This window comes from Brassica napus, chromosome A7 (assembly GCF_020379485.1).
Source record: "Brassica napus cultivar Da-Ae chromosome A7, Da-Ae, whole genome shotgun sequence".
Taxonomy (NCBI): domain Eukaryota; kingdom Viridiplantae; phylum Streptophyta; class Magnoliopsida; order Brassicales; family Brassicaceae; genus Brassica; species Brassica napus.
The window spans coordinates 22,381,628-22,394,755 of NC_063440.1; the positions used below are offsets into that span (position 1 = coordinate 22,381,628).

General features: G+C 37.1%; 3 protein-coding genes across 3 annotated transcripts; 1 reads left to right on the plus strand and 2 right to left on the minus strand.

Annotated features, from left to right (window-relative positions):
- Window positions 1-444: 444 nt before the first annotated feature.
- BNAC06G27180D lies at window positions 445-1,526 on the minus strand. Its single transcript, XM_048735953.1, has one exon. The coding sequence runs from the start codon at window positions 1,222-1,224 to the stop codon at window positions 676-678; it is 549 nt and encodes a 182-aa protein (XP_048591910.1). The 5' UTR covers window positions 1,225-1,526; the 3' UTR covers window positions 445-675.
- A 1,093-nt stretch (window positions 1,527-2,619) lies between these two features.
- Window positions 2,620-7,737, plus strand: LOC111199288 (probable metal-nicotianamine transporter YSL7). The gene is made up of 6 exons (XM_022689069.2): window positions 2,620-3,222; window positions 5,533-5,696; window positions 5,782-5,879; window positions 5,967-6,101; window positions 6,191-6,380; window positions 6,458-7,737. The coding sequence occupies exons 1-6, from the start codon at window positions 2,838-2,840 to the stop codon at window positions 7,556-7,558; spliced, it is 2,073 nt and encodes a 690-aa protein (XP_022544790.2). The 5' UTR covers window positions 2,620-2,837; the 3' UTR covers window positions 7,559-7,737.
- Window positions 7,533-12,347, minus strand: LOC111199286 (helicase sen1). Its single transcript, XM_022689067.2, has 7 exons — window positions 11,695-12,347; window positions 9,998-11,596; window positions 9,177-9,501; window positions 8,641-9,095; window positions 8,199-8,560; window positions 7,996-8,127; window positions 7,533-7,922 (listed from the first exon to the last, which is right to left on the minus strand). The coding sequence occupies exons 1-7, from the start codon at window positions 11,779-11,781 to the stop codon at window positions 7,841-7,843; spliced, it is 3,042 nt and encodes a 1,013-aa protein (XP_022544788.2). The 5' UTR covers window positions 11,782-12,347; the 3' UTR covers window positions 7,533-7,840.
- Window positions 12,348-13,128: the final 781 nt, after the last annotated feature.

The window sequence follows — 13,128 nt, forward strand, 5'->3', positions numbered from 1 at the left end:
AAGCCGTTATCAGGCAGATCACTGATCGACTAGAGCTAAACCAAGAAGCAAAAGGTTGAGAGGACGGATCCAGAAAAGAAAACCTAAGGACTTATCTATGAACGCTTTAAGGCTCTAGACATAAAAAAAAATCATCACTAAACTGTTATAAGCAATAACAACTAATCACTAACCATACATATATATCCTAGAAGAGAGAAGACCTAATTAGAATTACATAATTGTTTTACTTCACTAAGAGTTTAAAGTTCTTTCTTACATAAAGAATAATAACTAAACTGTCACAGGCAATACAAACTAATCAATAAGAATCATACATGTCTCGCGACCTACTTATCTAGTCAGCAAGACAACAAGAAATGGAGTGCATCATCTCCAAAACGAGCCACATTGGTGACAGAGATAATGAATAAAAATCTATCTGCCTATCTCTGAAGACAAGAGTAACATCGTAATCACACTTTAAATTATAAACATCCACAACACAAATCGTAAACCACTGATAATATTTCATCAGTATATATATATATAATAATAGCTATAGATAAATCCATAAAAACACTCGAATTAACTGATAACATCGCAACATAGATAGACGACGATAACGTAACATGTAGAAACTAAATTCACGAAAGGTCTGTTTTGGTAATTAGGATAAGAACAACAGCCTCGAAATTAAGCAGCTTCCTTGACAGGATCAGGGATCTTGACGTAACCCAGCTTCTTCAAGCTAGCAGCATCAGACTCCTCGTTCTCGTAATCATCCTCCTCGAAATTATACCCATGGCGATTCACAACCAGGGCCCACACGAGGTACATAGTCGCCGCGGTCAAGGCGCCGCACCCGACGCCGAACAAGAGAGCCATCACGACGCTGAGGATGTCCCTCGTGCGATCCTTGACGTTCTCGGAGACGAAAGGGAAAGACAGCTGAGAAGGACGATTCTCATGGATCTGAGGCTTCTCGGAAGGGAGGATTCCGTGGCGGCGATTGACGAAGAAAGGGACGATCGGGTTGGGACTGAGGCGGCGGATCGTGAAGACGGTGACGAATCGGGTCGAGGGGAGGTCGGATTGGGGATCGAGGTTAGGGTTTTCTGGGGTTATGGAGAGGGAGTAGGAGGAGATGAGGAAGGTTTTGCAGGGACGTGCGGAGGTGGTGGAGATTGAGAGGGAGGAGATGGTGATCGCGAGGAGGAGGAGGAGGTGAGAGGACGACGCCATTGTTGTGTGTTGTCTTTGACTTCTTCTTCTTCTTTGGGATAAAAGACGATATGCCAGAAGATTCGGTGAAGATATTATTAATAAGCCCCTCTATTATTGTGTTTAGCCATAAAGGTCACTTAACGTTACACACATTTTCCGTTATTGTTCTAAGCATTACGCGGTTAAAACTAACATTGTGAACGTCGGTTTTGGTTTTTTCTTCTTTCTTTTTTTTTCTTATAAGAAAATTCCAATGTAACCCCATTATCACATGACTTTTTGTGGTAAATCCAAGCTAATTGATGAGCTAAACTTTGATGGTGGAGACAAGTGAGGTCAATAACAAGAAATAGTGATGTAAGCGTTCAAAAATTATGTTTCAAATTTTAAATGTAAATATTTACTTAATTAGTTAATTAGGACATCTCAATTTATATTCTATTTTTACCTCTAAATGAAGTAAAAGTAAATATAGAGTAATGGAATAAATTTCAAATGGAATAATTTATTTTTTTGTTTATTCATCACTCCATTATAAAATGGGAAATAGAATAGGGTTGGAACAATTTTACTTTATTTTTACTTTTATTACATTGGAGATAGCTCTTAGCGATACAAGAAAATACTAATTTATCGGGTAAAAAATAAATTTTTTAAAATATCTTCAATCTCATTTTATAATTTAATATTCTAATCTTTCTTTATGTTCCATTCCATAAAAAAAAAAGTAAAAATCTATAAATAGAGTAATTTTTTTATCTTTTTTGGTTTATTACTCCATTTTTAGAGTAGGATTGGAATAAACTCAATTTTATTAAGAAATTATTCTATTTTAAAATAAAAATGAAGTTTTATATTGAAAATACTATTATGAATGAATAAGAATCAACTCGCCATTCATGTAGATTGTATGTCGACCGGGATGTGCCATATTATTGGTCCCTAAATTAATCTTAAATGTATACAACACCATTTCTGTAAACAATGACTTATAATTAGATTAAGCTTTAACATTGGATGTTGCATGGATCTTCTGATTACTTATTTAATTAGACTCTTCAAAATTAAGGTGATAACAACATATAGAACATGCTTTTCAAATAATACCAAACTTTTGAGATAAATTTTTATTTTAAAGATATCTACTATTTAGGTTATTTTAAAGGAAAATTGAAACAAATTATTAATTAATAAAACAAAGTAAAAATAGTAATAATGATATTTATTTCTAATAATTAAATTCGCTAAAAATATTTAAGCAATTATTTTTTGAGAAATTAACATGAAAAGGATTTAGAAATTATTGTAAGTCATCATGTTTCTATGAGTTCTACTACTAAATAAAAAACAAGCTAAAATGTAAACCGGGCCAAATAGTGAAAATGTTAAACCGGATCTCTACTCATTAGTAAAGACGTGGCCCGTGGGTACACAGAATCCGTGCTTAGAGAAAATAAAGCATTGACTACAAATATAGAATGTGAAACTGATTCGCTCTCTTTCTCACACACACATGTCATAGAAGAATCAGTTTTCGATTTCCTCCTCAATAGCCGCTTTCTTCTCCTCAGATTCTCTTTATAAAACAAACCTTCTCCTCTCTCCCTCTCTAGGTCAGATCCGAGTTAGTTATGGAGGTAGAGCGAGCCAAGAAAGACGACGATCTCAACTCCGCAGACGGAGGAGGAGGAGGATCCGCTGAAGAAGTCTCCGTCGAGAGAATCTTCGAGGAGAGCGCCGACGCTCCTCCAGCGTGGCAGAACCAGCTCACGTTCAGAGCGATGATCGTGAGCTTCATCCTCTCGATTCTCTTCACCTTCGTGGTGATGAAGCTGAACCTCACGACGGGGATCATCCCCTCGCTCAACATCTCCGCGGGGCTGCTCAGCTTCTTCTTCGTGAAGACGTGGACGAAGATACTCAACAAGGCCGGGATTCTCAAGCAGCCGTTCACGAGGCAGGAGAACACCGTTATTCAGACGTGCGTCGTTGCTTCCTCCGGCATCGCCTTTAGCGGTACGCTCATTTTCTCCGATCAAACTCCGTTGTTTTTTTTTTAATTTTAAAAATTGATAGTTTGTCTTCGTTGAGTAGATAAAGTTGAAATCTAGTGGATTTTCTTAGGTCAGCTGAATCGTAACGGATTCCAACTCGCTCTTGTCACCGTCTATATTTTTTCACCTTTTGCGGCTCTGTGAAAAAGACAGATAATATCCTTTTGTAGTTTTGTGGATTTTTTTTTGAGTTATTTATTTATTCTTAAGTTAACTATTAAGTCACGTGTTATGAATATGTGGTGAAAATTAGTTGTTAAAAATATTTTCTTCTTTTTCATTTCTGACGTCAAATGTATCTTGTAAAAGATATTATGAATATTTATTATTATTTTCAAATTAAATAATATTTTATACTAAATGAATTTATTTTAAACATACACATTACTTTTAAAAATTATTGACACTAGTTAGGTAGGTCCGTTGCTGCTATTATTAGACTAGTATAGTTAACATAATTATCCAGATTAAAAGTTTATATAGTTATATTTAAATTTTAAACTTTTTTAAAAATTATTTTCTTAAGATGTGTAAAAGGAAACAAAATTTATTAATTTAAAACATAAAGAGTAATAGATATTTTTGTATAGGCATATTTTCTGCTAGTACTTACTAAATGTATTTTATGGAAAATGCCAAATTTAATGCAAGTGAAGTTAGATTTAAAATCGGAGAGCAATGTTATATGACTTTGTGATAACATTAAAAGATATCTACACGGCAAGATTATTAGGTCAAGTAAATCTTTTGTTTGCATATGATTTCGGCGCTTTATAAGGAAGTTCGGTTTGCATTTACATTTATTTTAGAAATCATATTGTCTCATCAAATACCAGTGGCTTAGCTGTTTTTAGTGTGCACAACTATTTGCTCTTTTATATTTTATTTGTTGAAACTTTTCTATGGAGTCGGTTTAAAATTAATTTTAGTAAAACTAAATATTAAAAATAATTATAAATAGTGATTTTAAGAAATTATTTTAAAATATAAATATAAATATTATATGTTATATTAGTTATATATGTGTTTAATTTAACATTTTCGAATTAAATGATGTCAAAACACATTTTGTTATTGAAGAAGTGAATATTATTCAAGGTTGTTTGTAATAGCGCATTAAATTTAGTATGATATTGTGATTCAATACTACTAGATAGTGTGTTTGATAAAAAAAAGGGTACTATAAGATAGTGTGATTTTTAGTGTTTAGTAGAAAAGGTTTATATGAAAAAAGCACTTTATTAAAATAAAGTTTAGTGTTTGGTAGAAAATTATCTACGTGAAGCCATGACTTTCCAAGTAAACAGTTTTTTATTGTCACACGTGATTCGTTCTCTTAGAGTTAGAGATCTTGACGTCAAATTATTTAATAAGAGTTGACTTGCTATGCCCACCACCACCATGTGTGGGCAAATGGGAACATGGAGTAACGTAGAGTGGACTAGATGTACACACGTGATCCTTAATTTCAATTAAGCAACAGGATTAGATCACTAATTAAGTAGATGGAATTCTATTTATTAGATTTTAGTTTTTTTTTAACTAAAGTCACTAATCCACATCTAAAACATTAACTATTCAACACTAGATCTTAATAAATAATCTAACTTACCATATACATATTTCTAAAGTATTTAATTATATATTTAATATATGTGCATTCAAGTTAAATAGTAAAACTTTATTTACTTGTTGAAAATTGCGAAATGATAAATACAGTAAATATGCTCTTGATGTGAGCTTTCTTAGATCCAAAATTGTGTAATTGTATTAAATTTATAATCCATATATATCATGTCAACGTTGCTTTCCTGTTTGGTGTGTGTCCACTGTCCACCATGTGTGCCAAATGGGAACATGTAGTAACGTAGAGCTGGCTAGATGTGTACACACATGATCCTTAATTTAAACTAATCGAAAGGATCAGATCACTGATTAAGTAGAGGGAATTCGAGTTATGATTGGATTTTGCTTTGGTTTTTAATTAAAGGAATCAATTTACATGTAAACATATTCACATGAAATGACGTTAATTTTTCAATTAAAAACTAGTTATTTCGTATATGAATAAAATTTTGTTTAAAGGGGTTTATATGCTAGTATGAATAAAATTACAAGTGAGATAATGCTCAATAATTGAAAGATTTATAGTTCTGTCATGATGTTGAGATATTAGGATCCTCTGCTTTGTGTAATTGTTATCATAACCTGTATGTGAAGATCATCAACTCAACGCTGCTTGTTCGGTTTGACTTAATATTTTATGATACAGGAGGGTTTGGTAGTTATCTCTTTGGGATGAGTGAAGTGGTTGCTAAACAATCAGCCGAAGCCAATACTCCTCTCAACATAAAGAATCCTCATTTGGGTTGGATGATTGGATTTCTCTTTACCGTTAGCTTTCTCGGTCTCTTCTCTGTTGTTCCCCTTCGAAAGGTACGTCCTTAATTTACATCTCTGGTCACATTTGAATACATTTCTGTAGCAAAAAAAGTCTTATCTACTGAAATTCTGTTTTCAGATCATGATAGTGGACTTCAAATTGACATATCCTAGTGGTACTGCAACTGCTCATCTCATCAACAGCTTCCACACACCTCAGGGTGCCAAGCTCGCAAAGTAAATAATCTTTCATACTCCTCAATGTTACTACGAGGTTTCTCTTCTCTGAATACTGATGATCACATTCTTTTTCGAATAACACAGGAAGCAAGTGAGAGCATTGGGAAAGTTCTTCTCATTCAGTTTCTTATGGGGTTTCTTCCAATGGTTCTTCACTTCTGGTGACGGCTGTGGATTTGCTAACTTCCCTACATTTGGTCTCGAAGCCTATGAAAACAAGTACGTTAACTTTTTCACAATTGTCTACTCATGGAGAAACTAAGACTTCAACTAAATTCTTATTATCTGTGAATATCATATCAAAACAGGTTCTACTTTGATTTCTCGGCTACATATGTTGGTGTTGGAATGATATGTCCATATCTAATCAATGTGTCGCTTCTCGTTGGATCAATACTATCATGGGGTATTATGTGGCCTCTCATAGGTGCCCAAAAAGGCAAATGGTACTCTGCTGATCTTAGTTCAACTAGTCTCCACGGCCTTCAAGGCTACAAGGTAGCATCACTCTCCCTCTCTCTCTCTTCTCTCACAAAGCTCCTTGATATTTACTAAATTTTCTTTCAATGCATCAGGTGTTTATAGCCATAGCTATGATCCTCGGTGATGGTCTCTACAACTTCATCAAAGTCCTAGGCCGCACCATCGTCGGTCTATACAAGCAGTTCAAGAACAGAGACGCTCTTCCCGTAAACGACCGGTCACCATCAAACACCGCAACCATCTCTTACGACGACAAACGAAGAACTGAGCTTTTCCTCAAAGACAGAATCCCCTCGTGGATCGCTGTAACCGGCTACGTAGTCATGGCCATAGTCTCGATCGTCACAGTCCCCCACATCTTCCCTCAGCTCAGATGGTACCACATCTTGACCATGTACATAATCGCACCCGTCCTTGCCTTCTGTAACGCCTACGGCTGCGGGCTCACCGACTGGTCCTTAGCTTCCACCTACGGCAAACTCGCCATTTTCACCATCGGAGCTTGGGCTGGCTCGGCCAACGGAGGCGTCTTGGCAGGACTCGCGGCGTGTGGTGTTATGATGAACATCGTCTCCACAGCTTCTGATCTCATGCAAGACTTCAAAACCGGTTACATGACGCTAGCTTCCCCGAGGTCAATGTTCTTGAGCCAAGCGATCGGAACGGCGATGGGCTGTGTCATTTCCCCTTGCGTCTTCTGGCTATTCTACAAAGCCTTTCCCGACTTCGGCCAAACCGGGACCGCGTACCCCGCGCCTTACGCCTTAGTCTACCGAAACATGTCGATACTCGGAGTAGAAGGATTCTCTGCTTTGCCCCAGCATTGTCTCATGATCTGTTACATATTCTTCGCAGCAGCGGTGTTTGTGAACGGCGTGAGGGATGCGGTGGGGCCTAAATGGTCTCGGTTCATTCCTCTCCCGATGGCTATGGCTATACCGTTTTACATCGGAGGTTACTTCACGATCGATATGTGCGTGGGGAGTCTCATACTGTTCGTGTGGAGGAAGCTGAATAGACCAAAAGCTGATGCTTACTCTTCAGCTGTTGCTTCTGGTTTGATATGTGGCGAAGGGATATGGACGTTACCAAGCTCTGTGCTTGCTTTAGCTGGTGTTAAGCCTCCTATCTGCATGAAGTTCTTGTCTGGCGCTACCAATGTTAAGGTTGATTCTTTCTTAAACCCTTCTTAACTGTGTTTTCTTTTCATTTGTTATTCTAGATTTTTTTTTTTTTCTATGGTTCTTTGTCTATCTTTCTTAGTTTTAATTGTTTTAAGTTTGTGGTTAATTTCATTTCTACTCAATGAATGGATTTATTGGTTTTAAAACATTCTTATTTTGAGTCAAAAACTGATACAGAAGTTGCATTCTATATGCCACCAAAAAGAATTTGTACAGATGAGTTCTTTAAAACTCATTCAGACAAAAAAAAAACACTAAAGGCAGATATGGTCCTCATAGGAGGAAACCATGTCACAGAGTAATGGAGGAAAGAAGATGGCTTAACCGGTCTACTTCGATATCCTCTTCTTCTTTTTCATCTTCCAGAGAGTCACTACACGCCACAAAGGAACCAGTGAGACTTTTCTCAAATGTACTTTAATTATGTGTGCTTGTATATAACTTACTTTGGTTGTTCAGAAGTCATCATTTCTCCCGCAAGGTTGAGTGATCCAAGTGTCTCCTCCATAACGTCGCTATTTCCATTTCCATTTCCATTTGTAGCCTCTAAAGACCATCTCAAGGGTACAACTATGTCCCTGTATCAATCAATGTTAAAGAATCAGTGCTTTGACTTGTTACTACAAGTAGGAACTTAACTGTCACTCACCCACTGATACATCTGGCTCTGCACTTTTCCACCTCGTCTACTGTATATTTCATATGGTTTAAGTTCAGACTTTTTACAGCTTCAGGAACATCTGATGATGGCACAACATCCCATATCTTCAGAACTTGGATATATTGAAATTCTTCCTTCAAAATTTCTACAGCCCAAATGAGACTTAGAACATCGTCAATCTTGCTTTGTTTTATCAACTGGGAGGAAGAAACCAGACTATCTCTCTCTGACTCTTCTTCTTCATGGAGCCAACCATGTGATATCCTTTCTAAGAAACTCTTGATCTTCCTGTACATCTCCGGGTTCTTAATCTCTCCCACAGATTTCTTGAACTCGTCGCTGAAGCAAATCTGTTTGAACATGCAAAAACAGAGTCAGTCTCAAAGAACACAAAGCTAGAAAGAACACAAAAGCAATGTTCATCCATCACCTTCCATCTTGATTTGTTCAGTGGCTGGATAAACTCGATTTTCGCGGTATCGATAATAGCACGAGCCAATGACTCGTCTTCTTCAGCATTATAGAAACATTCTCGCTTCCTTGCGTCTTGTATCAGATACCTCCACACCGACTTGCTATTCACCATAGTTGCCTCGTTTCCAAGTATCCATAAACAGAACCTCGCTCGAGTGAGTAACACATTTGTTCTTTGTCTGTTTGCAAGAAACCCAACTCTTCCAATACCATTGGACCTAACAGTTGAAACTATGATTATATCCTCTTCACCACCTTGAAACCCATCCACTGACCGAATCTTCAACGAAAACAGCCCTCCTGCATCACATCCACTACATGTCTCCTGAATCTTTTCTTGGATTGCCATTACTTGAGACTTATAAGGTGAAATCACACCAACGCTTATGCGTGTCTTTGTTCTCACTGAAACTGCATTCAAACATAAAAGCTAACTTCATTGTTCCAAAACCATAGAGAGAGAAAAACATTATCATTCAAAAGATAGTTCACCTTGGAGAAGGTTAGCTATTATATCCGACACAACAGCAACCTCAACGTTGTTTTTCAGACTACGTCCTTCCCCATATTGTTCTTCACCATGTGCTATGTTGATAAAAGAGTAGGGACCATACATTTTGCCAGGAAGATATTGCTTTGTGTAGTTTCTTTGTTTAACCGTTGGAGCGTCTTGAATCTGCATTCCGTAGAACTCTCTGTTTGGGAAGATACTTATCGATCGATGCATCCTGTATTGGATGTTTAGCAAGTACTTCTTATGTTTAAGTATGGCTAATCTTTCAAAGAGACTTCTCCCAAATCCTGCCTCCAAAGCAATCTGTATAGTGTTGTTATAGGTAAATGTTAGCTATAGGCAGTGTTTTTAAAACCGGACTGATCCGATGGTTGGACCAGGTTCAGGTTCGACCATAGCCGGGTTGGGTTTAATATTTATTTGGTTCAAGAACCGGTTATATAGTCGAATTGGATTTCAAAGTTACTGAACTAGATAAAAACCATTAAAACTTTCAAAAATCCATAAACCAAACAAAAATATTAGTTCATATCTATAATGTTTCATATTTGATATTTATTTATATTGTAATTGTGTATCATATATACTAACATTATTTTTAAATTTATATATTGAACAAGATTCTTTATTTTTGTGTTTCAAAAAAAGTGTTTCAAAGAAAAAAAGAACAAGGTTAAATCCGGTCGAACCACATTGAACTCAAATATTTATCCGGTTCAGCTTTTGATATAGTTTAAAAAATTGGTAGTAGGAGAATGCAAAGCTGGTTATTTAGACAAGCTGAGGAGGGGGAGCATACCTGGCTTTCGACCATTGCAGGAAGCTGTTTCTCATCTCCAATCAAAATCGAATGCTGGATACCTGGAAGCAGGAGAGGAATGGCTGTCTCACATTCTTTTAACTGAGCAGCTTCGTCGACCACAAGAAGCTGTATTGGTTGTCCAGTGTATAGCCTTGCAGAGCATGACGCTGTAGAGAAAAGCAGACAAGCGTGGCCCAAGCAAAGCTCTCTAATAAGATGCCTATCACAACCACCTGGAAGTGTGAAAATTTCAGGGATCAATCTCAACAGCTTCAGATAATAATCTTCTACTCTGTCACCTCCTTCTCCATTAACAACCAGGATTGATTTTAGTTCTTCACCACTCACACCTTCTGAAATTGTAGCGTCTTTGACAAGGTCAACTGATTCATACATACGCGTTGCGGCTTGTGTTGAGAGCAAAGCAGTAGGCAAATGTGTACATAAGCTTGAGAAAGCAAGCTCCAGATCTTTCCTAAGTTCACTGAACCTCTCTGGTAGATATTCCTGAAACGATTTAGAAACATTGTCTTTGCTTTTCACCAAGAACTGATTATACTGTCCTTGTGGATCCTCGAGTAAGCGTATCATGGAACTGATAGAAGCTTTCCATCCGTAAAACGGCAAGAAACACGGGTAAAGCTTATCAACGCGTTCGTCAATGAAGAAGTCAGCAAGATCTTTCCTCTCTTTGATCTTCATCCTCTCCCCGTTCCCAAACAAGACCACATCTCCAAGACCGTAGTTACCGATCTTTAATGACTTAGAGACTAGTTTCACAACTCTCGACGCCACTTCGAGGACAGAAACATTCGTTGGAGTACATGTCAAGGTTCTGCATCTCGCGTTCAGAAGCGTGAACAGAAGTATACTCGTTGTCTTGGTCTTCCCTGTCCCCGGTGGACCCCAAATCAGTTTGATGGTGTTGGCATGGCGGCATCTTCTAACGTCCAAACAGCTCAGTATTGCATCTTCCTGCGAAGGATTCAGATTCAGGAAACGACTAGGGACAAGACCATCACTCTCTCCAAATCTACAGGGAACGCAAACTCCATCATCATCAGTGTTTCTCTGAAGGACTGTTGAGAGAAGACTCAAGTTCCCACCTTGTAAACCAAGATGCAGTGAGTTCCAGATACGAACGTTGGTGGTTATATTGGTCATATAAACACCAAAAAGGCTTTCTTTCTTCTCCTTCTTGTTCCTTTGATGTACATCCTCGAGCAAAAGTGGTTTTGAAGCTAAGATGGTGATAACATTAGGCCTGTCTGGATCTGCTTTACACACTATAGCAACTACATAAGGCTCATTGGTAATGTTGAAGCCATCGACACGATTAGGCCTTTTATCTGTAAGCGCAATGAGATCTTTTGGTATCAGTGACGACTCATCGGTGCTCAAATGCACTTTATAGAACAAGTTGTTAGGAAGCTCGAACTCAGCTGTTGGGGCAATGTAGGTGATTTCAACCACAGGGGACCGCCACAGTGTCTTTATGCTGGACGATAAAGCAGCATGTGTTTCTTCGATAAGTGAAGGGATAAAGGACTTGAAGTAGTCTGTGGTTGAGTCGAACTCAGTAGGAATCGTTCCCACCTGTTTGAAAACAAATCAAATACAGAACAACAAGCAAATCAGATTGTGTTTTGTGTCTTAAAATCGACAAGAACCAAATAAGGGGCATAAAACAGAACCTGTCCTTTATAAAGATCCACATTGAGTACTTCTTCAAGAGACCAAGATAGCACGAGATCGATCAAATCTCTTCCTTCAATACGCATTTTTGCTAACTCTGAAAGAGTGAAAGGAAATAAAGAATCGATTTTTTTTAAACCCCTAATCACTAAACCCTCAAAGGCTCAAACTTTACACATAGCGAAGCAAAAGAACGAGACCCATCAATCATCGCAAGTTTTGAAACAAAAGTCTATAGCTTTTTGCGATTTGAAACCCTAAAACTCTACGTTGCCTAGAACCATCAAAACCCTGAAGCTTACTTTGATTTTTTAGGGCTGTGAGGAGAAAGGTTAGCTTTTCTGAGGCATCAAACTGAGGTTTTGGTTTTGGGTCTGTGTGAGGAAGGAGATGGGAATTGGAGGGAAAGCTAAAGGAGTAATTTACTATTGCTTCCAATGTACTGAACTTCTAGGGCTTTCTTGAAGTTTTGGTTTTGTTGAGGGTCTAGTTTGTAAATTATTTACTTATTCCTTTTTCTTCTTTTGAACACCCATTTTTCTTGGTCTTCTTATTTGTATTTTAACCTGCCTATTTTAGTTCTCTACAGTACTTTTCTTGGTATTTTTCTTAGTCTTCTTGTTTGTATTTGAAATATCAAAGATCTGTTGACTATAGAGTTGACCTAGCAAATATTATCATTCTTCTATAGCTTTCAGTTTATTCCCAATAAATGTATACCAACCAAACAAATCAAACTGCAGTTTACATCTTCTTCAACCTCTAGCTTACTTTTCAAAAAAACAAAAAACAAAAAACAAACTCCCAGGTTAGACGTTTTGATAAAAGTTTTATGGACTAATGGGGCGAATCTAGAATGATTTGTTAATGGGTGCAAAATTTAATAATTTACTAAAGGGACTTCGACAAACATGAGACATCAAAGGGGTGCATAAGGCCACTATACCATTTCATCCAGCTGATTCCTTTCTATGTGTATATATAAAATTAATAATATTAAGAATATTACGGGTGCACGTGCCACCATACCTGATGCAGTGGCTTCGAAGCCACTCGGACTATGTCACTAGCCAAATAGTACCAGAGATTGTTAGTTCAGCTAGAAATGACTTGTGTCAGAGTTACTCAATTATAGTGACTGATAAAATGAAACTGAGAACTGTAAAAAGAACTATGATTCCTTTTATAGTTCGAGGATCGGTACCAGTGTTGACTATTTCAAAATTTATATTTTTGTTCAATGAACCATTTTAGATAATAAAAAGAATCAGTTGTTAAAGCAAGTTCAGTGTTTTTTTATTGGTTCTGAAAGTATTTTTTTTTGTCAATATTTTCGTTCCTAAAAATTTGTATTACAGTGGCTATTAGTTGCACCAGATTATTACATATTTTTTGATTGGTCAACCTGGCTCTCATTGCTAGCTGATCAATAT

What these genes read in the sequence shown, in the direction of transcription:
- BNAC06G27180D (XM_048735953.1), bottom strand. Translation starts at nt 1,224, where the DNA reads ATGGCGTCGTCCTCTCACCTCCTCCTCCTCCTCGCGATCACCATCTCC.
- LOC111199286 (XM_022689067.2), bottom strand. Translation starts at nt 11,781, where the DNA reads ATGCGTATTGAAGGAAGAGATTTGATCGATCTCGTGCTATCTTGGTCT. An exon ending in CTGCAATGGTCGAAAGCCAG is followed by an intron (nt 9,502 to 9,997) that starts GTATGCTCCCCC and finishes AACACTATACAG; the next exon opens with ATTGCTTTGGAGGCAGGATT. An exon ending in AATAGCTAACCTTCTCCAAG is followed by an intron (nt 9,096 to 9,176) that starts GTGAACTATCTT and finishes GTTTGAATGCAG; the next exon opens with TTTCAGTGAGAACAAAGACA.
- LOC111199288 (XM_022689069.2), top strand. Translation starts at nt 2,838, where the DNA reads ATGGAGGTAGAGCGAGCCAAGAAAGACGACGATCTCAACTCCGCAGAC. An exon ending in CTCCGGCATCGCCTTTAGCG is followed by an intron (nt 3,223 to 5,532) that starts GTACGCTCATTT and finishes TTTATGATACAG; the next exon opens with GAGGGTTTGGTAGTTATCTC. An exon ending in CTGTTGTTCCCCTTCGAAAG is followed by an intron (nt 5,697 to 5,781) that starts GTACGTCCTTAA and finishes TTCTGTTTTCAG; the next exon opens with ATCATGATAGTGGACTTCAA.